This window comes from Chamaea fasciata, unplaced genomic scaffold (assembly GCF_029207755.1).
Source record: "Chamaea fasciata isolate MVZ Bird 193981 ecotype frontalis unplaced genomic scaffold, bChaFas1.0.hap1 SCAF_17, whole genome shotgun sequence".
Classification (NCBI taxonomy): Eukaryota; Metazoa; Chordata; class Aves; order Passeriformes; family Sylviidae; genus Chamaea; species Chamaea fasciata.
In genome coordinates, this window is record NW_027094102.1 from 7,628,997 (window position 1) to 7,655,238 (window position 26,242).

Below are 26,242 nucleotides of genomic sequence, written 5' to 3' on the forward strand. Positions count from 1 at the left end.
CCAAACCCAAACTCCTTCTGGCATAATTTTTTTACATCACGTAACCAGCACAGTGGCTGCCACAATGCCCTGCACATATACCACAGAACAGATTGTAGGCTGTGCTGCAGCAATCCCCCTCACAGCATGCCAAGGTTACCCTTGGCCCTTACCTCCAGCTGCACCAGCAGAAGCTGACTTCCACTGACTTGCCTAAGAGCTTGGTACACATGTCCAAGTGGACTGGGATTCCCAAGTGCTGTGAGCTTGCATGCTCAAAGTATTTTCTTATAAACAGGTAAAAATTGTTCACTATAATTTGTTATGTGAATTGCACACTTGCTATTTCAAAATGAATTAATCTCGTTAGTTTTAGACTGACTAGTAAAATACTTTTGGATTACAAGCTGTTGTAGTAGAGGAACATTGAATCCATTTTCCTGTGCAAACACCTGCCTTCAGCTCCAATGCTGTCTCTGACCACGCTGCCCTTGCTGGGTTAGATTTTCATTCCATTGACAAAGGTTACTGCAGTTTTGCTTGTTAAAGTAGCTGTGGAAAGCAAATCACACGTGCAAATCATAGCAAAATGAATTCCATTTATTCTTTGACAGACTACTGGTAGGAAAAAGATGCCTTGCTCTAAGTTTAGCTACCACTGCTAAAGGAATTCCAGTGATGACATCTGTTCAGAGTACAATGCAGGCAGGAAGCAAGAAAGCTGAATGTTCTGCAGTGGGAGAAGGTGTGTGATGGCATTGCATAAATCTTGATAATCCTCACTGGCAGTGAGTGATCAGTTCTGACCATTTATTTCTCAAAAAATAATAATCCTCTCAACTGAACACAGGGATAAGGCTTGCATATAATTTGTAACAGTGTGAAACTCTTTAATTTGCAAAGAGCAAAGCAATAGAAGACAGGCCTGAGGTATTCAATGCTGGTAAACAGACTGGCTGCAATGCCCTGTTTACCTTTGCTAGGTTAGAGAACAAGAAGGCACTCGTTGGACTTGGAAAGGCAACATTTTCCAGTGGAGAAAAGGAAAAAGTACTGCATTCAACTCAGGGAGATCATTGCCACAGGATATTGCTGAGGTAAATAAATCTTATATTACATTTTGATACAAAAGTCTTATTTGCAGCATTGCTGGCTAACCTAAAACAACCGATCTATGTTCTGGAGAATCAATGGATTGCTAAAGAGTCATTCTGGGAAGAATTACTAAGCTAAATTAAAAATAAAATTCTGGAGTAAAATGGAAGGGGGACAAGCCTGTGACCAAAAGAGGCACAACTGATGTCACACGGTGGGATCATGGCTCAGCAGGAAGCAATCTGCATCAACTGAGGTGGATGTGCTCTGGGGAGACAAGGGAGGACAGCATCTGGCTTCACTCAAGGAGCTGTGATAACAGAGTAGAGGTAGATTTTGCATTTCCTAAATTTATGGAGAACAATATTGACAGATTTCCTGGTTTATATTGGCCTAAAATGGTTCCTCCATGCTGAGGTATGAATCTGCCTGTCCACTGTCATAAACATGCACCAGTTCAGAGTGGCCTCCATATGTCCCCATCTGCAGTATAAGTGCCCAGGAAAACAGGAGCAGGAGCCAATACAGGTGCTAAATGACACCAGCAGCTGGCTGCCACTTCCCAGTATAACCCCTCTGTCCTGGTAGGTAGACAGCTCATGGAAGAGTTTAAGAGGTAGGGCAGGAAGCTAGGGAAGCACTGTAACTTCAGGAGGCGAGGCTTGAGCAGGAGAGAACAAAAGCCAGTGGAACCTAATCCAAAGTGAAAAGTTCACTGCAGGCCCCAAACCTCAGCATTTGCTAGAACTACTGGTGTTGGGAGAAATGCTTCAAATACACTGACAGTGTGTACCTGAAGCTGGGGTCAATTTTTCCTTGATTCTTGGCTGTTATCACCATTGAAGTTAAAATATACCTTTGAGACTGCTTCCTGGATAAGCCAAAAAGGGTGCAGACCTCAATGAATGGCTGTAGTTAAAAAACCCCAAGCCCCAGAAACTCATACTCTGTTCCTCATCCCAAGGGAACCTATGGAGCAGGGCCTGCAGCCTGTTCTCACCCACGCCTGGTACGCCAGTGCTCGATGTCCCAAGCTCCTCGCCCAGATCTCTCACGTGCTTTGGTTTCCAGATCTGTTTGCCTGGGGGATATTTCAGAGGGCTCTGTCCATACACCGCACACCAAGCTAAGCTGTGAGAGCTGCTCCATCCCCTTCACTCGGGATAGCCAGCGAGAAAAGGCAGGAAGGTGCTGCCTACAGGGGCAGAGGCTGAAGTGGTCCAAAAGCAGTGTATTTCCCCATGGGGGAAGAACATGATAAGTGAAGAGAAATCAGTGCAACCTGACTTCGTTGTGTAAACAGTGTTCTAGCTACACCAGAGATGAACCCAGTGTATTCTGGTGCCTCCTATTTTTGCAATGGCAGATACAGATTTGTGTTGTGTAAACAATGTTCACCATAACGAGTTTATCCTAACAGCTCCGAAGAGGTGACGTTGAATCCACTATGTAAACGGGCTTGTTGCTTAACACTGATGTGGAGTAAGCTGTGTTGGGTGATGGGATGAGAGGTAGCAGGGAAGGACAGCCTCTTCCCCATTGGCTTCATACAGAGCGGTATCATGACTTCTTCTCCATGTGGAGGTGTTGGCTGGTTTGCCAGAATTGCAGTGTGGTAACATGAAATGGAAGCTGGACTCTTCAAACGTTTAGCCCAGGATGAAAAAGTCTCAACTCCTTCTGAGGGACAGTCCCTTCCCAGAGAGGAAACAGCTCCAGCATTCTCAGGGAAGGTCAGTGCTAAGCGCGGCTCCTGATTCACAGATTAAAAATTAGATAAAATATATCCAGTCTATCAGCTGAAATCTTTCCGCTGTACAGGACTGGGACTCGCACGGGGTATCGGCTGTTCCAGTCTACAAGTGCTCCCTCCGAGATCAGAAACCTCCTGCCTGACACAGCTCTGCCAGAGCTTTCACACCCCCGAGGAAGGAAGAGTTGTGCGTTTTTAAGGCTCTCCACAAAAGGGTGACTGAAAGATCTGTTTGCCAGTGCTATTTCCAGCTTATTGGAATGCCTGGTGGAACCGTGGCAGTGTGGTTGTGCTCAAGCTGGAGGTGAAGACGGGGGGCAACGAATGGAGGGGCCCAAAGTTCAGCGAGGCCCCGGCTCCAGGAGACTCTTGAGGTTGATGTTGCAAAGTGGTGAGCAGTGGCTGCGCCTCCCCCTGCGAGTAGCCCATGACCAATCCCCCCGATGAGACAGGTGGATTGCAAGGAGGAAGATTTAGGGGGAGGAAGCCAAGAAGATGAGAGAAGTCCATGTTAGCAGCACAGAGAGCCTCTGAGAGGTTAGCAGGGCTCTTGGAAAGCAAAGCCTCATCCAGGGCAGGTGGCTGAGGCGAAGAGGACTGAGGATCACCAGATGAGAGAGACAGGCTGCCAGGGAAGTCTGACAAAAAGCTGTCCACCTCTACTTTGGGTAGTTTCTCAGGCAAATATGAGGTAGATCCAAGCTGATACTTTGGAGGAGGTTGCGGTGGGGAGGAGATGGGAGAAGAAGACTCCAGAGGATAGCTCATTCCCATTGGAAGAGAATTAGGAACCAAAGAATGGGGCATCCCTGAGCTTGGCATGGTTTGGAGATGTGTGCTGTACATGCCCACAGGCAGCATGCCAGGGAAGCTCTTACCACCCATCATGTCTCTGGATGCCATACACAGGACAGGACTCAGCTCTTCCTTCACTGCCACAGAGGAGCTGCAGCTGAGCAGACCCAACATGTCCACTGGCTCCGTCTTAATCTTCAGCAGTTCCTGGGAGTGGCTTTTCTTCATGTGCCTGGTCAGGTGGTCTTTTCTGCCAAACCTCTGAGCACAGTACTGGCACAAGAAGTCCTTCCTCCCCGTGTGCACTACCAGGTGTCTCCGCACGTCTTTCCGGGTGTAGAAGCGCCGGTCGCAGTGGTCACACGGGTGCTTCTTTTCCTTGGCCCCGCCGGAAGCCCGCCTGGAATGAGCTTTGAGGTGCTCCAGCAGGACCTGGGTGCTCTCAAAGGTCTGCAGGCACACCTTGCAGCTGAGGTCACCGCTGGCGGCCGCGTGCATGGCCAGGTGTCGCCTGAAGCCCAGTTTGGTGTTGTAGTTCTTGCCACACTCAGGACAGTGCAGGGCCTCCTTGTTGGGATCGTGGGTCTGCAGGTGGTTCCGCAGGTGATCCTTCCGGTGAAACATCTTCTCGCAGTACATGCACTGGTGAGGCTTCTGAGCAGAGTGCGTGGCCATATGCCTTAGGGGAGAAAAGCAGGAAAGGTCAGACAAACATCCAACCTACACACTAGTTTTCCAAAATTTTCCTTGTGTCCTACATTTTTATGCTACAAAAATCCCAGATGGTGTTTTACCTCCACTAAACAAGAGGCACAACGCTTCAGGCAAAACCTACAGTGTGTCTCTCCTGAGCTCCTGCTCTCTGCTGAGGCTGCCAAACCTCCCTTGTTTGTGACACTAGGTGAGAAAACTTCAGTTCATCAGGAGGGTCAGGCTGTGCCCAAATCTGCTGACAGCCACTGCGGTGTGATTTCACCTTGGTATCTCACACTCTCCCACACTGAGGTTCATCTGACTTCAAGTTCTTAGCCATCACTGTTTCGTTATTTTGTGTCGTACTTCACTACATAAATGGGAACTCTGCTTCTCCATACTGGAATTATCCCTGTGGTTAGAGGCAGGACTTAAAAATGCAAACGCTATTCTTGCTTTTCATTTTGTTTTTTTAATCTGTGAACTTCACTTTCTGTTTCTATTTCCTCCTCAGTGAAACAGAAAACAGCTTGAACTCAGGATACAGCATTAACTGAAGTTCTCTGGAAGGCGCCTAAAGAGATGCCAAGTATGGTAATGTCTGGGACTCAACTGCTTTGCAAGGTAAAAGGGCATTTCCCCTCCTCCAGCTTCTCAGAAACTCAAGCAAAGATACATGAGGGAGGGGGTTTCCCTGACACTGCTGGGCTGAGGCACTTGCAGATACCTACCTATAGAGCTTGTACTTGGAGGCAAAGGCCTTGCCACAGTGCAGCTGGGGGCAGTTGTAGGGCCTCTGCTCCGAATGGGAAAGTGTGTGAGTTCTCAGCTTGTCCACGTGAGGGAAGGAGGGCTCCGATAGTTCACACTGGCATTTTCCCTGACTTTCGGTCTCTTCACCTCTTGGTCTGGGGACTAATTTCCAGCCTGTCTCTTCCTCCTCCTGCTTTGCATCTTGAATCCAGTTGGGAACACCGGGAAAAAATGCCGTCATGGCAGGTCTAGTAGAACATGGCCATGTCAAGCAGAAGTCGAGCCTGTGGGTGTTGTCCCAGTGCAGATTTCTGTTGGAGTCCCCTGTGACCAAACTGCTTTAAGAGCAAAACTTCTTCATCTGAAATCACACAAGGCTGGTGTTAAGGCACGGCATCCTTCACCTGTGCACACAATGAACATGTGAAAATGCGTGTTCCCAGTCATGGGGAAGTACAATCTCCAACTCCAATCAACAACGTTTTCCTGTCTTTTCCCCCCTTAATCAGTTACCTGAATAAAATTATGTTCAACTTTTTCTGAATTGCATTTTTTTTGCAACTATTAAGTTGCAAAAATCCAGTGTTACCTATTGGATGTACGTTCTCCTGAAATATCATAAGAGGTGCCTATTTGTAGCTCTAAATACCTTTTCATGTGTGTCTTGCAGATCACTTGTCATCCCATTTTTTCATATTTTCCCTTGCTCTTGGTCTCTGCTTCCATGGAATTACCTCCCAGAGACACCAAGGTTCTCTTGTATTTTCTTTTCCCATCCTTTCTGCTACCAACCTGGTGCACTGGGCAAGACTATCTCCAGAGCAAATCAATCTGAACCCCAACATGTGGCTGAACAGGGCTGAGGAAGAAAACTTGCAATTCTCATCAACACCACGCCTTTTTCTGGAAGGCAACGGATGCTGCTACTCTTCAGGGTGGGATTACTCATTGTATTTTCACTTTTCGATTGTGAGGCAGATTCTGCCTCTCTGGATCAGCAAGTTTTCTACTGTAATGAGCAATTTTTGACTCTTTTTTTTTTCCCTGATACTCTCATCCATTAATAATGGAAGCTCAAACTGTTTCCTGTTCAACAAAATACACCTCCTGTAAGCTTCTCTGGCTTTCACGCTGACGAGGTCCTACATTAATCTCTCTCAGCAGGCTGTTCTTGAGCTGTGTGTTGGCCAAGTAAAATATTTTTAAAGAGTTCTACCGCCAGTTTGACTGGTAAACGGTCAGCTGAAATAAAACCGACCTCTCTCACTCAATTTGGCTGCCTGAGAAACTCTTCTTAAAATAGCATCAAACCCTCACTCCATGATTGCTTCAGAGGAGGAACTTCCTGCTGCACATCAACACGAGTGCGAGTTGTGGGCAGGATGTGCAACTGTGAGGGAGCAAACCAACCCTGAAGAAAGTGCTCAAGGAACGTTATGAAGAGCTGAAATAACAATTACTGTGACTGCACCATCACCCCAAAGACCATGGATGGTTCCCTCAGGGTGGAAAGCACCGGGAAACAGGATGACTCCAAGAAAACATGTCACTGTGAACTTTGGGAATGCCTGTTAAGAACAAAACTTGGTTTTGTGCAGGCTAAATCTACGTGGTCAAAGCAGAACAATAAAGGACCAGAACTGCTGAGGTGCCACTTTAGGACAAACCAGCGTGATCTGACAGCTGCTCTGACCCCTTAGGGTGCAGGAGGCATGTGGTTCAGAGCAATCTGTCTTTCCGGGTGCTAAAAGCATGAATGTTTCACCTCTCTACGAAATATGTCCCAGAAAAGATGAGCGTTCTCTACCTCTTGCTCCAGAGCTGTGCAGGTGTCCCGAGAGTCTCTGCCACTTTCACCAGGGAACTGCTCCTTTCCCTCCGAAAAAGCCCGGCCATCTGGGCCAGTTTCAAAGCTACCTGGAAGAAGACAAGAGTTTGAATTTTGATGTCTTAAACAGTAAGGTGTATAAACGATCACACTGGAATTTTGGGGAATTCAGAGGTGCTGTTACAACCGCCGTGCAAACTGTGGAGGTGCCAGGGGGTGGCCGCGAGGGGCAACTCGCTCCTCCCTCCGGCACCTCCGCCGTTTGCCTCGGAAGCCAACCGGGAGACCCCCACCCTCAGGAGCACTCCGTGGATAACGCAGCCCCGGTGGAGCGGGAGCACACATCCCACCCCCGCCCCGCAGCCCTGAGGGGAAGGAGGCGGGCCCGGCCTACGCCCCCCCCCCCGCCCCGCATCCTCCTCCTCCTCCTCCTCCTCACACGCCCCCCTGTCCCCTGAGGGGACCCCGCCACCGAGGGGAGGGTACGGCCGTGCCACCGCCCCTCGCTGCGGTGCCGCCCCCCTCCCAAGCCCCCCCGCGCTCACCCCGTTCCCCCGGGCCCCGCCAAGCGCGGCTCCGGTCCCGGCCCCGGCGGCGCCATTGCGCGGGGCCTTGTGGGAGTGACGTCACGCCTCGGTAGTGGCCGCCAGAGCGGCGCGCCGCGGGGCATGACGGGATGGTGGCGCCGGGCTTTGGCTGCCGACGAGTCTCTATGGCGGTCCCGCCGGTCCCGGTGCTTCTCGTCCTCCTCCTGCTCCTCCCGGTGATGGCGGCGGGAGGCGGCGCCGCACCCGCCTGGGACGAGGCCGGGTACCTGCTCTACTGTCCCTGCATGGGTGAGGCTCTCCCGGTGCGGGCCCCCTGTGCATCTCCCGGTTGCACCTCCCGGTGCGACCCCCGGCGCGGTTCCCGCTGCAGCCCCTGGTGCTGCAGCCCCCGTTTCATCCCCCGCCGCGGTCCGCGGTCCCTCCCCCGCTGCATTTCCCGGTCCGTGCCCCGACACGTCCCCGGCTGCGGCTCCCGCTGCATCCCCCGGTCCGTGCCCGGCGCGGTCCCCGCCTGAGCCCCATCTCTCGCAGGTCGCTTCGGTAACCAAGCCGAGCACTTCCTGGGAGCCCTGGCCTTCGCCCGCGCCCTCAACAGGACCCTGGCCGTGCCGCCCTGGATCGAGTACCGGCACCACCGCCCGCCCTACACCAACGTGAGCCCCCGCGGGCGCGGGGAGGGAGCGGCGGGCAGGGCTGGGGCCTCTCCGGGTAAGGGGACTCCCGGCTGACGGGCTCTGTTCCCCCACAGCTGCACGTCCCCTATTCGGAGCACTTCAGGCTGGAGCCGCTCCGGCGGTACCACCGCGTGATCAGCCTGGAGCAATTCATGGAGCATCTGGCGCCCCGGCACTGGCCGCCCGGCAGGAGAGTGGCTTATTGCTTCGAGGCTGCTGCCCAGAGAAGCGCGGACAAGAGCACGTGTCCCATGAAGGTGAGTTCCTCCTCGGCCCCGCGGGCACGGCTTAATTCCAAAGGCTGTGACTCACTCATTCAGGTCGCCATTGATTTGCAAATTTAGGAGTTATCTACCGCAAATCGGTCTGTGTGGCATTGCTTTCACCACTTGTGGAGTGGCATGCTGTGCCTTCATTAGTTTTCTTTGTCTACAAGTGCGTGGGGATCGGGTATACAGTCTGTGCAAGTAGATTTTATCAGTTTAAACTTGATTGTGAGTGTAGCTTATCTCCTGCTCTCTGTTTCCCAGCTGTGGTAGTTTTCCAGCTGGTGTTAAAGCAACCTCTCTTAACTACAAGTTTGGAAGCTGTGGTGTCCTTGTTCTTTAAGACGACCTTCCCAGTGAACTTCCCTTAATGTATTTTGCTGTGTCTTTCCTGTGGAGCTGGTGTGTCAAATAGGCTGTTGTATTCCAGCGGCTTCCATCCTGGAACAGGCTCCTGCTTTGCACCTCAGGATCTTGCTAGATCCATCTTTCAAGCTCTGTGCGTGCACTGAATGGACATTTGTCTTTTCTTTGCAGGATGGAAATCCATTTGGTCCCTTTTGGGATCAGTTCCAGGTGGATTTTGATAAGTCTGAGCTCTTCAAGGGAATTTCCTTCAGTCCTGCATACAAGGACCATTGGATCCAAAGGTAGCAAGAAGATGGAAAAGTGCTGGCAGGTCACTGTGGACATTTAGAGTCACTTATGAAAGCAGCTGTGACTGTGTATTGTGACTTTACATTTTGGGGGAGAGATCAAAGTAGTTAGTTAGTAATATAATTAAAAATATTAATGATTTTCCCATTAAATATTTGCTGAGTACTTCCTGTGGGCGTTATTTTAGGCATGAACTCTGTTAGGCTGATTGATTTCTGAGCCAGGAATATTTAATTTATTAAGTATTTATTTATTAAATATGTAATTAATTGACATAAATAATTTGGTTCTCAGTTGATGATTATGAACTGTATTCTTCTGCTTACCTCGTGTTTTCAGAGCTATGAGTGACTTTAGTGGTTATCAATAAGTTTGGGTGACAGAATTGCTCTAGTCTTGGGTGAAAATGTAACATCCCATTGCTTGGTAGCTCCTCACTGCACATTTGAGGCTCTTCTCTTGTGTCTGTCAGATAAAAAGTCTGAGGTAAAATACAGTCCCTGAGGTTCCTTCAGATCAGATGGCAAAACAGCTAAAATTATCTAAATTTGGAGCAATAAATTCTGCATATTTTGGGGTATTCCTGGTTTCTACTCTAACCTTCACAGCAGTCTTGGTGCAGGTTAGGTCACGTTTCAGACTGCTGGGGTTTGGTTTTCTGTAGGTTTCCACCCTCTGAGCACCCTGTTCTCGCCTTACCTGGAGCTCCAGCCCAGTTTCCTGTCCTGGAGGAGCACCGGCCCCTGCAGAAGTACATGGAGTGGTCTGATGCAATGGTGAAGAAGGGAGAAGCCTATATCCAGTCTCTGCTGCTCCGGCCCTACGTGGGCATTCACCTGAGGATCGGCTCGGACTGGGTACGGCTGGAGGCTGCTGACAAGGGGGATGTGGACAAAGCTGCTCAAAAAGGAGCTGTGCTGTGAGAGCCACCTGATCCCTGCTGGCATCCAGGAGCTCCCTGTGTGTTAGCAGTGGCACTGGGATTCTTTCAGACAGGCAGAGGTTGGGCCGTGGTGGTGTTTTCTCACTCAAAACTTTGGTACTTTGAGAACTAAAAAGGTTGTGATGATGTGGGGTTCAGCCTCTCCTCCCAGCGCAGGACAAAGGGAAATGGCCTCAGGTTGCACCAGGGGAGGTTCAGGTTGGACATTAGGGAAAAATTTTTCACTGACAGAGTGATTGAGCACTGGCCCTGCCTGCCCAGGGCCGTGGTAGAATTGCCATTCCTGGAAGTGTCCAGAACACGAGTAGATGTGGTGCTTTCTGATAAGGTTTAGTGGGCATGGGATATCTGTTCAAAGCTTGGACTTGATAATCTCAGAGATCTTCAGCGCTGATGATTCTGTGATTCTCTCTTTTCCTCTTCCAATAGAAAAATGCCTGCAACATGTTAAAGGACGGGACGGCCGGGCCGCACTTCATGGCTTCACCACAGTGTGTGGGCTACGACCGGAGTGCTGCAGTGCCTCTCACCATGGACATGTGCCTGCCAGACCTCAGGGAGATCAAACGGGCTCTCAAGCTCTGGGTGGCAAAGATTGAAGCTAAATCTGTTTATATTGCTACTGATTCTGAGCCCTACACAACAGAAATACAACAGTTCTTCCAGGAAAAGGTGAGTCTTCTAGAAACCTCTTCTGGCAGGAGTGCTTGGATAAAAACCTCCCTTGGATTCTGGCCCGAGGCTGGACAGCAGACTGGCAGTTGTGGAATAGGTTATTCACAGCCAAATATTGGCCTCTCAAAGTGAATTTGGCTCATAGCAATAAAAATTATCCTGCAAAACTCCTTTTTTCCAGGAGATTGAAGAGCATTATCTGGCATGGTAGTAAATATTTCCATGGAAAGGGTTTAAATTAAATAAACCTAAGTGGTTTTCAGAAATGCTCTGACATTGATCTAATCGTAAATGAGTTATAGGGCAGAGAAAGACAAAACTCACTCTCTTTCTGTTGTGTATTCCATTTCTAATATTGTGCCAAGACATTGGATTGTGATAATAGCGGACTGGATTCATCTGCTCTCCCTGTTTCTCTGCAGCTCAAGGTTGTCAGCTTGCAGCCAGAAGTGCCTCAGATTGATCTGTACATCCTTGGCCAATCCGACCACTTCATCGGGAACTGTGTCTCTTCCTTCACCGCCTTTGTGAAAAGAGAGCGTGATATCCATGGGAAACCCTCCTCATTTTTTGGCATGGACCACCCACCGAGGCTTCGGGATGAGTTCTGACCAAAGGAGGAAGAGGCTCCATGGTTCCAGGGCTCTGAGCTGGGTCCTTGGTGCTGCAGCATTCCCTGTGGGCAGTCATTGCTGGGCTGTGGGAGAGCTCCTGCCCTCCAATACTCCTCACAGTCCCTTCCAGACTGTTCTGTCTGATCTCTCCTGTGTTTCCAGTCTGAGCTCAGATAGAAATTTAAATCATGTTGTTTATAGGAAACTATAAACTATATATAGTTTTTTAAGATGTAGCTTTTATAGCTCTCCATTCTCACTACTTGGGATTCATCAGCAATCATGATGAAGCAGCTGCTCAGATTTCCTCCTCATTTCTTTCTCTGTTAATTCTTAACTCTCACCTGGAGATATTTTGAAGCTTCATGGACAAAACTGACCATAATTGGTTCTTTTTGAGTGTAAAACTTTTGTTGGGCATATCAGGTTCCCTGGAAAGGGTGTGCAAGGTGACGCTCAGGACTGGAAAAGCTCTGGGTTTTATCAAGGTCCATTGTTGTCTTACCAGACCCGTGTCACCACAGTGCCTCAGTGTCCCTTCTCCTGTCCAAAGAGATTCCATTCCCAGTGCTGTGGGGCCCTGGATCTCTTTGGTGGTGGTGGTGGAGTGCCGTGGGATGTGGTGTGTCTTGGCAGCTGCCTGTTCAGCCTCTCTGCATCAGCCTGGGCAAGGTGTCTGCAGGCACATGGGAGGAGATCTGTCACAGCCAGTCCAGAACTGGAGATTGAGGGCTCATAGCTTTGTAGCTGTTGATGTCAGTGAGGTCTGTGGTAGAACAGAAACTTTGAGCCAAGGTTATTGAAATAGCTGTAGTGGGGTTGGGTATGTCATATGTGGATCTATGGTATTGTTTTGTTTTAGTACTTTGTAAGATAACCCCTCTGAGAGCGTTACCCTTGTAGTTCCTAATGGAGGTAAATCTGGAAAATTATTCATTGATGGAGAAGTAACTGCCCAAACCCCTCTGTTTGGCCTGGTGTGGTTTGCTGCTGGTAACACTGATAATCCCAACATGGTGACACTCAACTTGACCAATGCCTTTTGGTGCTTTTGTGACTTCATTTTCTGGTCCAAAGAGTGAGTACAGAACGGTTCAAATGCCACTTGGGTGAGTCTGTGGTACCAGAGCTGCTGCCTTCAGTGCACTGCTGCAGTCCAGGCAAGGCTGTTAAGAGTGGTTAACTCCAAATGTCTCTTTTTATGGTGGTCTTTTCCTCCTTGAAATGTTTCTGAGCTTTGAAGAAGTTTGAGGGCTCAGGGGAGTGAACAATAGGGGGCAAAATGAGAAGGTCCCCCAGGTGTCAGGGTGGCAAAAACTCATCTCTTGTTTCCTCAGGGCTGGCTTCAAAAACCATGGGATTTGGGGGAAAATCATCAGGTCTGGGGCCTTTGGGAGCCAGGCTTTTGAAGACTGAACCTCCTTGTGTGATAGTTTACTGATCTTGGGTGATGCCCTTGGGCTTGCCTTGCCTTGTTGTGGAGCAAGGGAAGCCCTTCCCTACACTGTTGGGAAGACAAAGTGTTAAAACAAAATGTCAGGGTGGGGTGTTTCTTTTTGTTGTTTTTAAATAAGGTATTTTTTGTACTAATAAAAACTTGATTTTGTATTCACTCGTAGTGCACCAACATTCCTTCCTCCACTGCAGGAGTCTTTGGTACCAGAGCTGCAGGCTCCACTGCACTGGACCAGCCTGCTGCGCTCCAGACAGCTCTGATGAAGGGAGTTTAACTCCTAAATGTCTTTTCTTTATGGTGGTCTTTTCCTCCTTGGAAATATTCCCGAGCTTTGGCGGATTTTAAAGGCGCCAGCCTGGGTGCGGCAGAGCGGCGGGACCCGCCCGGCTGGTGCAAAACCCGGCACTTGGGGGTTTGGCGGCGGCGCGGGATGCCCGCGGCGGGGCCGCTTTGTCCCGGCTCCATCCGGGAGCGGCGGCGCGGGGCGGGCGCGCTCGTTGCCAGGGAAGCGCGTCACGGGCGGGCGGAGCGGCCGCGCCGCTTCCGGGGCCGCGGGAGGAGCGGCCGAGCGGCTCCATGGTGACGGCGCAGGTGAGTCCGGCCCGGCCCCGCACCGCGCCCGCACCCCGCCCCGAGCATCCCCGACCTCCCCCCGGGCTGGCACGGCGCGGGCCGCTGACAGCCCGCGGTCCCCGCTGCTCCCCGGTGCCCGGCGTGGGCACGGCCCGGAGCGCCGTGGGGCCGCCGGGGCAGCGAGCGCGGGAGGCGGCGGGACCCGCCCGCGGCCGGGCTGCGGGGGCGATGCCGCGGGCGGGTGGCCCCGTTTGGGGTGGGTGTCCCCCGCTGCCGGTGCTTCTCTCCCACGGTCCTTCCCCCTCTCCACGGGCGCTCCCCGCTGTCCCCGGGCCCCCTTCCCTGCAGCGCCCGGTGTCGCAGCCGCGAGGGCGGTGGGTGATGCTCGGGTGAATCCGCGAACCAGCCCGCGGTCCCGGCTCCCCGGGGGAGGGAACAGCCGTGAGCTGCCGTGCTGAGGCGGCGGCGGTGACAGAGGCGACCACAGGTGACCCCAGACGCCGAGTGAAATCAGGGCTCGCCGTGGCACAGGTGGCACCGCCGGCCCAGGGAATGTCCTGCCCGGCCTGCGGAGCGTGTGGCAGAGAGGGGAGAGGAAAACAGCAGCACCAAGGGTTGTTTGGCTTGGGACGGAGGGAAACACACAATTCAACCGTGACATTATGAAACCACAAATATTTGAAAGATTTGAATGGCGAGAAGCAATGGAATGTTTTGAGTGGTACCTCGGGATGTGCAGGGATGCAAGGGGAGGGTTTGGACAGTTCCAAGAACATCTTTCAAAGGTGTTAAAGGCAGGAAGCAGGGCATCAGGACATCACCTCATCACCTGCCAGGGCAGGTGGCTGGGGTGAGCACAATGCCTGGGGCACAGCTGTCCAAGACAGCACCTCCCAACCCTGGACGTTTCTGAGGAAAAGTGGTTGCCCCAGCTTGTATTCAGGTCATGGCATTGCTCATTTTTTCAAGCATAACCGTGTGTTGACTGAAATAAATAAACATGCTTCAATTTCTGCCCATCCTCCCCTCTTGTTCACCAGGGGCACATTTGCAAGTGTATCCATCTCAACCTTGACTTGCAGGGACCTGGCCCAGGTCACTTTAGGCTGAACTAATTTAATGAAAGAATTCCCATCTTTGATGGAGAAGGGTGGATGGCACGGAAGCATTCCCAGCTTTCTGGCCATTAATGTCCAGCCATTCTGGCAGCTCAAACATTGCCCTGGAGTTCCTGGGGAATACAAACACTGCCAACTAATTGGTTTTATTTTCCAGTTACACACTTGGATAATTCTGAGAAGAACCATAATTTGTTATGCTTCCAGTAAACTTCACTGCAGTAGCTAAAATAATTGGAGATGATTCGTGATGGGTTGTTATGAAAATAGTCCAAATCAGGGGTAAAATCAGTTGTTTGTGACTATAAAAAGAGACTTGCGAGTGAAGTGGGGAAAGGTGTCAAAAGCTGGTGTTGAGGAGGTACACCCAGAGGAGCAGCAAATGTGCAACATAATTTTTGTTCGAGGTGTACCTCTGGCAAGATTAACTTAACTCTGATCATTTAATATTTCTCATAGTTGCTTACAAAAGCGGCAGCTCTCATCAGAATAGTATTTTACGTATTCAATATATAAAATAAACCCATGGTCTCCTTGTCAGAACTTGTGCCTAATTTGAGTATTTGCCAGTGTGAGCATGCAGATACGTGACACAGTGGTTGTCATGTGACCTTGTCAGAAAATTGTCTCTTGTGAACTTGAATTACTGGAATGTCTCTCAGAGCTGTGGAAGGGGAAGCGTGTGTTAATGTATACAACTCCTCAGGATGAAAAGAGGGACAGTTATTCTTTGTGATTCTTCCAAGATTTGTCCTCATTTCACTTATTCTTTCTGTGTTTGTGCTCCAGAAATGTTTGCTGTGGGTCAGACAGGAAGGTCACCTTTATCTGGAGCTGTCAAGTAGGAAGGAAATGGTTTTATTCAGTAGCTACCCAAAATTCCTGTAACCATTTGAACTCACTGTGCAGGGTGTAGAGTGAATTTTGAATGAGTGTACAGTTCAGTGCTTTTATGGGAAGAATGAGAACCAAAGAGTTTCCCCTGAGAGACCCAAGGAAACTCCCAAGGCCATATTGAGGTTTCTGTACAATTTTTACCTATTTTTATCTGTTGTTTCTATTTTACTTTTTTACTCATCTGACTGTCTGTATATTGGAATTTTGCTTCTTTTCCCATCCACTAGCTCTGGCCCTGAGGTTCTCTGCCACCGTGTTGGAAAAGTTGTCCTGAGACATGCAATTATCAAGTGAAAAACAATTAGACAAAAATCCCTGTTTCCTGCTGATCTGGCTGGGAAGGGAACAGTGAACACATTCCAAGGAGGCCACACCTGAACCTGTGCCAGCACTGCCTGGGGTTCCCTGTGTGTATTACTTTTACACTTAGTTCTAGTTGGCAGAAGGACCTCAGGGCTCTTCTTGGAAGATATTTTGGAAATAAAAAGGGTTGTTAGAAATTGCATGGCATTCCCAAAGTTGTGCCATTGAGATCTGAGGCTTTGGCAGTGACTGCTTTAGCAGTTTAGGGACACAGGCTTTTTGCTCCATTTTCAGTGGCAGCTCACCTTGCTGATAACTGGAGGATGCACCAGTGTGTCCTCCCTCTCTGCCCAGCATCATGAATGAGTTGGATCTGTGATCTGAGTTTATGCAACATGAGTTTAGGTTGATGGTGAGTCCTGTAAACCTGATGCAGTTGGAACGCCAGAGCAGGAGTGATGTCAGTACGTCAGTGTAGCTGAACAGGGCTGGCTTTTGTGGGAAATCCTGGTAAAAGTGTATTGCCAAAAGAAAAGATAACAGCAGACTTGTGCTCCGGAGAGAGCGAGGCTGTACTGGATTTTCAAAGCAGGAGACTGCAAAGAAAATGAATGGCAAAGTATTCTTTTTATAAGTAGTTTGAAAAGGTTTATTATTTTTAAGGGTCAAGAAAAGGATTTTTACCAACTGTAAAGATGTGATCTGATGATGAGTTTTTGCAGCAGAGCTTGTAAAAATGATACCATTTGATGCACAGCCTTTGGTAAAGGCCTTTACAGCATTTTCATGTTGTACATTGTTTTAGTTCTTCAAAATCCCTTGCGACTTAATGAATGTAAAATGCCGCTCAAATTGATGAGGCGAGTTGTTGGCTTTGTGAAAAGCTGTCCCCTGCAGAAAACTGCCTTCAGACATTCCTGCTTTGTTTTTGTTCCAGGTTTGTAGCACGGGATCATCCATCAGCACAGCCGCAGCCCCGCCGTCATGTCTAAGTCAAAGAGCTCTGAGTCCGTGCGGGTGATTGTGCGCTGCCGGCCCATGAACAGCAAAGAGAAAACTGCTTCCTATGAAAAAGTTGTCAATGTGGATGTCAAGTTAGGGCAGGTCTCAGTGAAGAATCCACGGGGATCAGCTCATGAACTGCCTAAAACATTCACCTTTGATGCTGTATATGACTGGAATTCCAAACAGGTCGAACTCTACGATGAGACCTTCAGGCCTCTCGTGGACTCTGTTCTGCAAGGGTTTAATGGGACAATCTTTGCCTATGGGCAGACTGGGACAGGGAAAACATATACGATGGAAGGGGTGCGTGGTGATCCCGAAAAGAGAGGGGTCATCCCCAATTCATTCGACCACATTTTCACTCACATCTCTAGATCTCAAAATCAGCAATACTTAGTTAGAGCATCTTATTTGGAAATATACCAAGAAGAAATCAGAGACTTGTTGTCAAAGGATCAGTCCAAGCGGCTGGAGTTGAAGGAGAGACCAGACACAGGGGTTTTTGTTAAGGATTTGACCACCATTGTTACGAAAAGCGTCAAAGAGATAGAGCACATCATGAATCTGGGAAACCAGAACCGCTCCGTTGGTGCCACCAACATGAACGAGCACAGCTCTCGTTCTCACGCCATTTTCCAGATCACAATCGAGTGCAGCGAGTTGGGACTGGACGGAGAGAACCACATCCGTGTTGGGAAGCTCAACCTGGTCGACCTGGCAGGCAGCGAGCGGCAAGCAAAGACTGGAGCGCAGGGGGAAAGGCTGAAGGAAGCCACCAAAATCAATCTCTCCCTCTCAGCTTTGGGCAACGTTATCTCTGCCCTTGTAGACGGCAAAAGCACGCACATTCCATACCGGGACTCCAAGCTGACCAGGCTACTTCAGGACTCATTAGGTGGCAATGCCAAAACTGTGATGGTGGCCAATATAGGCCCTGCCTCTTACAATGTAGAGGAGACTCTGACCACACTGAGATATGCCAACCGTGCCAAAAACATCAAGAACAAGCCACAAGTGAACGAGGATCCTAAGGATGCTCTGCTGCGGGAATTCCAGGAAGAGATTGCTCGACTCAAGGCACAGTTGGAAAAACGGTCTATTGGCAAAAGGAAGAGGAGGGAAAGGAGGAGGGAGGGTGGGGAAGAGGAGGAGGACACTGAAGAGGGTGAGGATGAAGGAGATGACAAAGATGACTATTGGAGGGAGCAACAAGAAAAGCTGGAGATTGAGAAGAAAGCTATAGTCGAGGATCACAGCTTGGTAGCAGAAGAAAAGATGAGACTGCTGAAAGAGAAGGAGAAGAAAATGGAGGACCTGAAGCGAGAGAAAGAAGCAACAGAGATGCTAAGTGCTAAAATCAAGGTAGAATTCTTCCTTTTTAAAAGCAATTTCCATAGGCTGTGGGGAAAATAACGAGTTTCTCAATTTGGAAAGATATTTCAGAGGAAGTTTCCAGGACAATAACTTGTGTTTAGGTTGGAAGATTTTAAAATAAACTATTTTTAGCCAGAAGTTGAAATTTCCACCATTAATGACAAGTTTCAATATTCATGAGTTGTATTATTGTTCTTATGTGCTGATCTCAAGCAATTGGCACAATAAAAGATAATGCATCTTTTCACAAGCTGTGGCACTAAAAATGTTTCCTACTGTCACAGATCATTACCAAGTTATTTGCAGGGCAGCACACATTTTGGTTCTCCAACTTTGCCACACATTGCAGTGGTACCTTATTCAAAACAAGTTACTGTTGCTTTAATCCCACAGTTTTATAGGGACTTTAGGAAATAGTGATACCTGTAGCAGCTGCCTTGAAAGAGAAGGTAAAATAAGGGAGCTGCCCTAAAGAAGTTGTATCCATAGGAGAGAAAGTTACCCTCTGTAGTTGCTGAGAGAAACTTCTGACCCTGCTTTTCCCTTTCAGACCATGGAAAGCAAGCTGCTGGTGGGAGGGAAAAATATTGTGGATCACACAAATGAACAGCAGAAAATCCTGGAACAGAAACGACAGGAAATTGCAGAACAGGTACAAGGAAGGAGATTTGTTATTTTGTATAAAAACCCTTGCCACAGAACTTTTGTATAACATTGTGTCAGGGAAATTACCACAAAGTTTTCCCAGGGTTAACCCTAAAATTGGTTTAATGGCAATCTTTTATTGAAAAGAAGGGGGAAGGGCTTGTGTCATATTTGTCATTATTTGAAATATGTAAAGGTTTATAATAGTTTTATTCTAGCTCTTCATGGTAAAGATTTACCTCCTATCTTGACTGGAGCTGTTTTTAAGTGAAGAAATATTTCTAAGACCTCTATAAGTACCAGTTCAGCCTTTAGCTGAAGGGAGGGGTCTTTACCCTGTGCTAAAATTTTATTTTCTGTTATGCAAATTCTGTTGGTGATTCTTAAATACAATAACCAGTACAAACTGATAAAAAGGAAAGAAAAAAAGCCCTAGAAATGACATTTGATTCTTTTAGCTGAAGCTTGAGCCTTGTTCATATTGTCTGATCTTAACAGCAAAATAAGGACAAATTAGAGTTAATACTTCTGGTATTTCTATGGCTAGAGATAGGAAGAACTGGAAGGCAGGGAAGGAAACCCATCCTGAGCATTGGTGTCATGTGGGTTAGCTGGAGGTGACAAGGTAATTGTGGTCTTTAATGACATATTGTCACATTCTTCAGAAACGTCGGGAGCGAGAAATCCAGCAACAGATGGAAAGTCAGGATGAGGAAACACTAGAGCTGAAGGAGACATATAGCTCTCTTCAGCAAGAGGTGGACATAAAGACCAAAAAACTCAAAAAGGTAAAAAGAAAATGGTTCCCTGTCTACCAGGCTGGGAATAAAATCAACTTGTGTATGAAAGTGAGTGGAGCTTTGGCAAGTGACGGATTTTGGCTCTTGTTGTGTGCTCCAGTTATTTTCCAAACTGCAAGCTGTGAAGGCAGAGATCCATGATCTCCAAGAAGAGCACATCAAGGGACGCCAGGAGATGGAACAGACCCAGAATGAACTCACCAGGGAACTAAAACTAAAGTAAGTCCCATCACACCACTGCCTGCTATTAACTGTAACAGAGAGGGTTTCTCAGGGCAGGGAGTGGAGGGACTGCCTTGCACATACTTGTGGAATAAGATTTAACCATGAGAAAACAAAACCATTCCTCCTTTTCCAGGGTTGTATTACATCAGTGAGAGAGGAGCCATGAGGAAAGTCATTGCTAATTATATTTCTTGTATATTTCTCATTTTTGTGGTTGCATGTAGGCACCTGATTATTGAAAACTTTATTCCCTTGGAAGAAAAGAATAAGATCATGAACAGATCATACTTTGATGAAGAGGAAGACAACTGGAAACTACATCCCATAACCCGTCTGGAGTGAGTGTACTTCTGCTCTTGGGATGGAGTTACTGGTCACAGGAAACCCTCTAGCTGTCAAGAACAAAAGAGGGATTGAATTGGGGATTTAAACTGGCCCTCTAGAGTTCACAGCTTCTTGATGCATAATAAAATAAAACAAAACGAAACAATTTTTCCTCTTAATAGTGCTCTAAAATAGGAATGCACAGTTAGGAGAATTCTTGAGAGATTATGATTTTTCTAATAGGCAAACCCCATAATTATATGTAAAATGTATATAATAGTGCATTCACCCTTAAAATAGCAGTGCATTCCTATCATATTTCTTTCCTGCTCCTACAAATGCATCCTGGGTGGTTTCTGCTGTGTTGAAACAGATTTCTGCATGGAATTTGCAGATGTTGTAGCTCATAAACTCCAAGAGGAGCCTTTGGTTTTAGGGTATAACAGCCTGAGTCTCTGTTTTTCTCTAGCAACCAGCAGATGATGAAAAGACCAGTATCTGCTGTGGGGTACAAAAGGCCCCTGAGCCAACATGCCAGGACGTTCATGATGCATCATACAGAGACTCGGTACAGGGTAAGCCCAGATGTGGTTGAACCTTTGTCTCTTCACCCACGTGACCAGGGGAATGTGGATTCCAGAGGGGATTGTGTGTTCTTCTTTGAGATGTAAATTTGTAGTGTCCTGCATACATTTATAAAGTACTTCAGATTAAGTTTCTGGAGGGCAAAGTATCAGTGTGTATGAAAACATGGAGACTTTGATTCTGCTTTTTCTGTCTCAGGCAGAGAACATCGTGTTACTGGAAATGGACGTACCCAGTCGGACAACGAGGAACTATGAAGGTCCAGCCATTGATCCCAAGGTTCAGGCAGCTCTGGAAGCAGCTCTGCAGGAAGAAGATGACATTCAAGTGGACGCCTCAACCTTTGAGAGCACTTCAATTAAAAAGTCAAAACCCAGGTGAGTTGGACTTTCCCTGAGCAGACTGGCCCACAGGAGAGGTACAAGTACAGTTGCTGTCGGTCAGCACGTCTCATCAGTGAAGTGAAGCTGAGCTTCACAGTAAAGCAGAGAGAGAGAGGAACATAGAATCATTAAGACTGGAAAAGACCTTTAAGATTTCAGTCCAGTCTCCAACTGAATCCCACTGTTCTACTAAACCTTATCTTGAAGTGCCACATTTACTCATTTTTTGAACACTTCAGGGGATGGAGACTCCACCCCTGCCCTGAGCAGCCTGTGCCTGGGCTCAACCACTCTTGCAGTGAAGAAATTTTTCCTAATATCCAGCTTTAACCTCCCCTTGTAGAACTTGAGGCTGTTTCACCTTGGCCCGTCACTTGCTACTTGGGAGAAGAGGCCAACCCTTGCCTCGCCACAACCTTCTTTCAGGGTGTAGGACATAGGACAGAAGAAAAAGCTGAAACAGTTATTTAGAGAATAACTCCGGCAAAAAAAAAATCAGCTTTTGGAAAGTAAGAGATCATTGACGTTGTTTGAGCTTTTCTTGTTTATATTTTAATTTTTGCTTCTTCAGACCGCAAACTGGAAGGAAATCGGTGGGATCTGCATCAGGATCAGGCACCCCCAGTTCTCAGCTCTACCCACAGTCACGAGGGCTGGTTCCAAAATAAAACCAGCAACGCCTCTCCAGGGAGGGAACAGCCTTTACCTTCTGGGAGCAGAGACAAGGACAAACCTGCAGAGAGAGCTCCTGGCCAGCCTCCAGCCCTTTTCCCTGGAGATGGCCTTGTTGCTGTTTAACTGACTTGGGCCAATCCAGGGGCACTGAGCCATGGGAAGATCCGTGCTTGCAATTCAGCATTTGGCCTCTGTGGGAAATGGATTTTAGTTAGGAAATCAAAAATGCATGAGGTACGTTACAGTGTGTTAGGAGCAATGGGAAGCATGGGGATCACCTCACAGCATCACCGTCCTCCTCCTGCACCAGCCCTTCTGCTGCACAGGGCTTTTTGGCTGTTGGGCACTAAGAAGACAGAGTTGAAAGTCATCTCAACAGAATCACCACTCTGTGGCTCCACAGTGAGAACCAAAAGAGGCTAAAAAGCAGAGGATCTGTTCAAACTCGACAAGGTGCATGGTTCTTCCTCTTCCTGCTGGAGAGACTGGAGTCACCACCCGAGGTTCAGGCATTGGTCTGAACAGGCAGGATGGCAGTGGCCAGTGTGTCCTCACCACCACACAGCTCTGCCTCCCCATAGGGCTGTAGGACAGAAAAGAGTCTTGAAAAAACCTCTGTGGTCTCCAGAAAGGAAGCAGTAGAATCTGAAGTCCTTTCTTTGTTTACAGGTATAAGTGAGAGCACCTCTAAGGTGACCTACAGACCTCATCCCTACCAACAGGAACCACCTTGTCAAAGAACACCTCTGCATGCCAGTGTCAGCTCCTCCTCTCTCTTGCCTCCATCTTTACCCCTGACATTTATAACCAGTGTCCATATGACATCTTTAATGGCATACGGCCATTTTCTCATGCCTCCCACTGTTGATGGAAAACGTAGCACTAGGTCAGAGCTCTCCCTGCCAGGCTCAGACTCTCAGTTGGGCAGAGCACTGGATCTTGGAGCTGCCTTTGAGTGCACTGCTGGGAGTTTGGTCCCTGCCCTTGGTGTCTAAGGAGGTTCAACATTCAGTGCCTCTTGTGCCTCACCTGTTCCATGTTAAGCAGCTTTCTCTCTGCACCTCCCAGTCCACTCAGAGCCTGCTGGATGTGAACCCAACCTAACTGAGGCTGGGATGGAAGCTGGTGTTAATTCCAGGGGTTTTACTTTGAAAACAAGGGAGGAAGAACTCCCGCTTTTGACAGTCTCATTGCAAAGCTGCCCTATGACTAAAGCAGGCTCGTGTAGCAGGGTAGAGGGAGGTGGAACTGCACGCTAAGGACAGAGTAAGGTGTCCCTGTCTAGTGTCCCACAGCTCATTTGTTAAGTTTTAGTTCACTGTATATTGAGACTTGGGATGTTACTTTTTCTGGTTGCTCTTGGCTGTCATCCTGTGGACGTTTTTACCTGTTTCCCTCACTGATGATTCCCTCCAGACTGACACGTGTGAGTGTGTGAGGACTTGCCTGGTTGTAGACATGCTCTGATGTGTGGACTCTGCCTTGTGCTTGTTAAGTGTCCACGGAGTGTCTTCATCCAGACTGGAGAACTCCTTTCTACTGACCCCCTGAGCAGGAGGAACTGAGTGCTCAGCACAGCTCACCTGTGCATCCTGCAGGCACGGTGCCCAGGTGAGCCAGGCGGGCCCCTTAAACACCAACTTGGCTGCTGCATTCCACGGACTGCTTTCCCAGGCTACAAGGTTAATATATGTATACACATATATGCACACATATATATATTTATATAATAGTTTTGGTGGAGGAAGGAGGGATTTTCTTATAATTGAGAGAGCAGGCACATGACCAATTTCTTTCAACCTGAACATAGAAACCCAGCATAATCTTCGTTTTTACAAAGCACTGTTTATATCCAGAGAGCCTTTTAACTGGCTTTTGTTGCATAGTATAACAACACCTTCTCTCCCCTCCCCTCTCCTCCCTCTTTCTCTCCAGCACATAATCTTCTGTACTAGGACATTTTAAAAGATGATTGTATGGTTTAAGTGCTCAGAGAATTGATATTAAACAGGAGGGGGAGGTCTAAAACCCTGAAATAGCAGCACAATATATAACCGCGTGTATGTACGTACCTATGTACACATGTTTTATGTGAATGATGCATACACAGACACATCTGCATCTGCACATGTGCACACTTTTCCTCAGTTGCTACTATTCCATAGGGAATTCTATATTAAATTCATATGCTGGAAACTGCCCTCATGGCAGGGCTGGTACCATGGAGCTCTGCAGTGCAAACTTGTTTTCATGTTGATGAGCCAGTGTCAGAAAGGGTCTGCTTTTAACTCTGTAGAAATTCATTAGCAAGGTGAAAGAAACTCAGTAGAGTGGAAAAGAATAAATCTGCCTATTTAGTCATTGTATGTAAATTGGGACTGCAGGGTGGAGATTTGGTCAGTGTATTCATGAGCAATCTCGGCCTGTTACAGAAGCTTTTGGATTCTCATTCCAAAGGACTTAACCCTCACCAGATGCTCAGTGGCACTGATATTAAGATACATTGTCTTAAGCTGTACAAAACATACTGAGCTCTGGGTTGAAGCTTTTAAGAAACATTCCTGCCGAGTTTGCCCTTCTTTGGTGTTATCTGAACCATCTGGGCTTCCTGCTGGTTAACCAAAGGCAGGAAATCCAGCTGGACTCCTGGAAGAGGCCCTGGGAGAGCCTTGCACCGTCACCTTTTCTTCATAGGAATGTTTAACTTTCAACGTAATTGTCTTTGCTCTGATCTGTATAATGGGATCTTTTTAAAAAAAAAGTGGCATGGAGCAGGAGTCCGCCGGTGGGAGCAAGCACCGTGAGACACTGAAGCATAGGAATTAAAGCACTTTCTTAAATCCTTAACTTAGGTCTAGCGCCTTTTTAAAAATATTTGCATGCTGCTTGAATCTTCTGAAACACATACCTCTGCCAGAGCACCTGGGGCTGCGCCGGTGCCTTATACAGATCAGAGCAGGCAGTGTTCAGTCAGTTTGAGGTAAGTCTGCCCTCGCTGAACACGCAGCACTGGAGTTTCAGTGAGGTATCTGGACCTGTCCTCTCTCCTGTCTGTGCTCAGCAACGTGCACCAGTCTTTAAACAGTTCAGTGGAATTTCCTGGGGTCTGTTCCTGCTGTATTCAAACACAGACTGGAAAAGAGAGCCTGCAAAAGCCATAATTAGCTACAGAGATGGAACTGAAATGAGAACACTGGTGCTGCCTGCTGCACTGTGCAGTGGGGGGTTGACTCTCTGGGGTCCAGGTGCTTACTGCCTTCTCCAGCCCCCTTTCTTTTTGAAGAGGTGACCCAGGATCCTTCTATGGGCACAGCTGTTGAGAACAACTCTCAGCTCCTTGGAGATACACCCACCTCCACCTTCTCTTAGGTGATCTGTAGAAAAATAACCTGTCCATAGTTCTGTCCATAGTTTTACAGCTTATATTTATTTGTACCATCTCTTTTGTCTAGGAATGTAAAGTGATCCTAAAATACAATGTGTAATAAAGTCAATAAGATTTATTGCATCTATCAAAACGTGTGTTTTTCATTGTTAATTTGCGGCAAGGTTCAGTGACTTCATGTTTTACAAAGCCTTGTGTTATTTTTCTTTCATTAAAAAGTGCACAAAGTATGTAGGAAAATGTAAATATGAGTAGAACTGCAATGAGTATTGTAATGTGTGTGTGTATATATATATATATATACACGAGTAGAAGGTGCTGATGCCTGCATGTGGCACCTTGGGAACCAGAAGTGCTGGTGAAACCCTGCCAGAATCCCATTCCAGGGTGGCTCTCGGTACTTTGCTTGCAACAGCAATGGGTGGTGCCGATTTAAACCACTCTTTTTTTGGGCGTTGTGGGGAGAAGAAGCCTCGGAGCATAACCACGAAGTGTGTCCAGAGAAGGGAAACGAAGGTGGGGAAGAGTCTGTGGCGTAGGTCCTATGAGGAGCGGCTAGAGGAGCCGGGAGTGTTTACCCTGGAGAAAAGGAGGCTCCGGGGTGACCTTACCACTCTGTACAGTTCTGCAAAAAGAGTTTGTAGCCAGATGGGGGTCGGGCTCTTCTGCCAACCAGCAACAGGAGGACAGAGTGTTTAACTGTGCCAGGGGAGGTTTAGTTTGGACATCAGGAAGACTTTCTTAACAGAAAAGGTCATTAGCCATCGGAAGGGGCTGCCCCGGGAGATGGTGGAGTCACCGTCCCTGGAGGTGTTTAAGGACAGACTGGACGTGGCCCTCATTGCCCTGGTCTGGTGGACATTGTGGTGTTGGGTCATAGGTTGGACTAGCTGATCTCAGAGGTCTTTTCCAGCCTAATTGATTCTGTGATAACCGGGATGCTGAAAGGCCAGCAGCTGCAGCCCTCAACCTCGAGCCCTCAGCTGCAGCTCGGTCCCGCAGCCGCCCCCGGCCCGGGCGGTGCCGCTTCCCCGCCGCGGCCATGCGGCGGCAGCGGCCTCTCCCGCCATGCAGCGCGGCGGCCGCCGGGACTTGTAGTCCGCGGGCGGGAGCGGTGCCGGGCTTAGGCCAGGCAGGAGGACTACAACTCCCGGCGGCCCTTGCGGTTTGTTTTCCTTCAAACCAGCCTCAGGCCCGCCCCTCCAGCCCCTCCCCTCCGGT

The 26,242-nt window shown here is 48.3% G+C and overlaps 3 protein-coding genes across 5 annotated transcripts; 2 read left to right on the forward strand and 1 right to left on the reverse strand.

Moving 5' to 3' along the window:
* Positions 1 to 563: 563 nt before the first annotated feature.
* On the reverse strand, positions 564 to 7,491 carry PLAGL2 (PLAG1 like zinc finger 2). 3 transcript variants are annotated; one of them, XM_066199042.1, is made up of 4 exons: positions 7,442 to 7,491; positions 6,876 to 6,985; positions 5,047 to 5,429; positions 564 to 4,301 (listed from the first exon to the last, which is right to left on the reverse strand). In XM_066199042.1, the coding sequence occupies exons 3-4, from the start codon at positions 5,307 to 5,309 to the stop codon at positions 3,080 to 3,082; spliced, it is 1,485 nt and encodes a 494-aa protein (XP_066055139.1). In that variant the 5' UTR covers positions 5,310 to 5,429; positions 6,876 to 6,985; positions 7,442 to 7,491; the 3' UTR covers positions 564 to 3,079. The 3 variants fall into 3 exon arrangements, with proteins under 3 accessions (XP_066055139.1, XP_066055137.1, XP_066055138.1); XM_066199040.1 differs by having other exon boundaries at positions 5,047 to 5,472; XM_066199041.1 differs by lacking the exon at positions 7,442 to 7,491 and having other exon boundaries at positions 5,047 to 5,472; positions 6,876 to 7,151.
* An 81-nt stretch (positions 7,492 to 7,572) lies between these two features.
* POFUT1 (protein O-fucosyltransferase 1) lies at positions 7,573 to 12,885 on the forward strand. The gene is made up of 7 exons (XM_066198716.1): positions 7,573 to 7,732; positions 7,976 to 8,097; positions 8,193 to 8,375; positions 8,922 to 9,034; positions 9,706 to 9,898; positions 10,414 to 10,656; positions 11,082 to 12,885. The coding sequence occupies exons 1-7, from the start codon at positions 7,573 to 7,575 to the stop codon at positions 11,268 to 11,270; spliced, it is 1,203 nt and encodes a 400-aa protein (XP_066054813.1). The 3' UTR covers positions 11,271 to 12,885.
* Positions 12,886 to 13,276: 391 nt separating this feature from the next.
* KIF3B (kinesin family member 3B) lies at positions 13,277 to 25,152 on the forward strand. The gene is made up of 9 exons (XM_066198863.1): positions 13,277 to 13,320; positions 16,558 to 17,987; positions 18,550 to 18,651; positions 19,310 to 19,432; positions 19,545 to 19,663; positions 19,894 to 20,007; positions 20,463 to 20,568; positions 20,777 to 20,955; positions 21,533 to 25,152. The coding sequence occupies exons 2-9, from the start codon at positions 16,605 to 16,607 to the stop codon at positions 21,627 to 21,629; spliced, it is 2,223 nt and encodes a 740-aa protein (XP_066054960.1). The 5' UTR covers positions 13,277 to 13,320; positions 16,558 to 16,604; the 3' UTR covers positions 21,630 to 25,152.
* Positions 25,153 to 26,242: the final 1,090 nt, after the last annotated feature.

Bases quoted from the DNA above. Each gene is read 5' to 3' on its own strand.
- PLAGL2 (XM_066199042.1), bottom strand. From the start codon at position 5,309: ATGACGGCATTTTTTCCCGGTGTTCCCAACTGGATTCAAGATGCAAAG. The intron at 4,302-5,046 runs GTAGGTATCTGC...TTCTCCCCTAAG, and splicing joins TCCAAGTACAAGCTCTATAG to GCATATGGCCACGCACTCTG.
- POFUT1 (XM_066198716.1), top strand. From the start codon at position 7,573: ATGGTGGCGCCGGGCTTTGGCTGCCGACGAGTCTCTATGGCGGTCCCG. The intron at 7,733-7,975 runs GTGAGGCTCTCC...CATCTCTCGCAG, and splicing joins GCTCTACTGTCCCTGCATGG to GTCGCTTCGGTAACCAAGCC. The intron at 8,376-8,921 runs GTGAGTTCCTCC...TTTTCTTTGCAG, and splicing joins AGAGCACGTGTCCCATGAAG to GATGGAAATCCATTTGGTCC.
- KIF3B (XM_066198863.1), top strand. From the start codon at position 16,605: ATGTCTAAGTCAAAGAGCTCTGAGTCCGTGCGGGTGATTGTGCGCTGC. The intron at 19,433-19,544 runs GTAAAAAGAAAA...TGTGTGCTCCAG, and splicing joins AGACCAAAAAACTCAAAAAG to TTATTTTCCAAACTGCAAGC. The intron at 20,008-20,462 runs GTGAGTGTACTT...GTTTTTCTCTAG, and splicing joins CATCCCATAACCCGTCTGGA to CAACCAGCAGATGATGAAAA.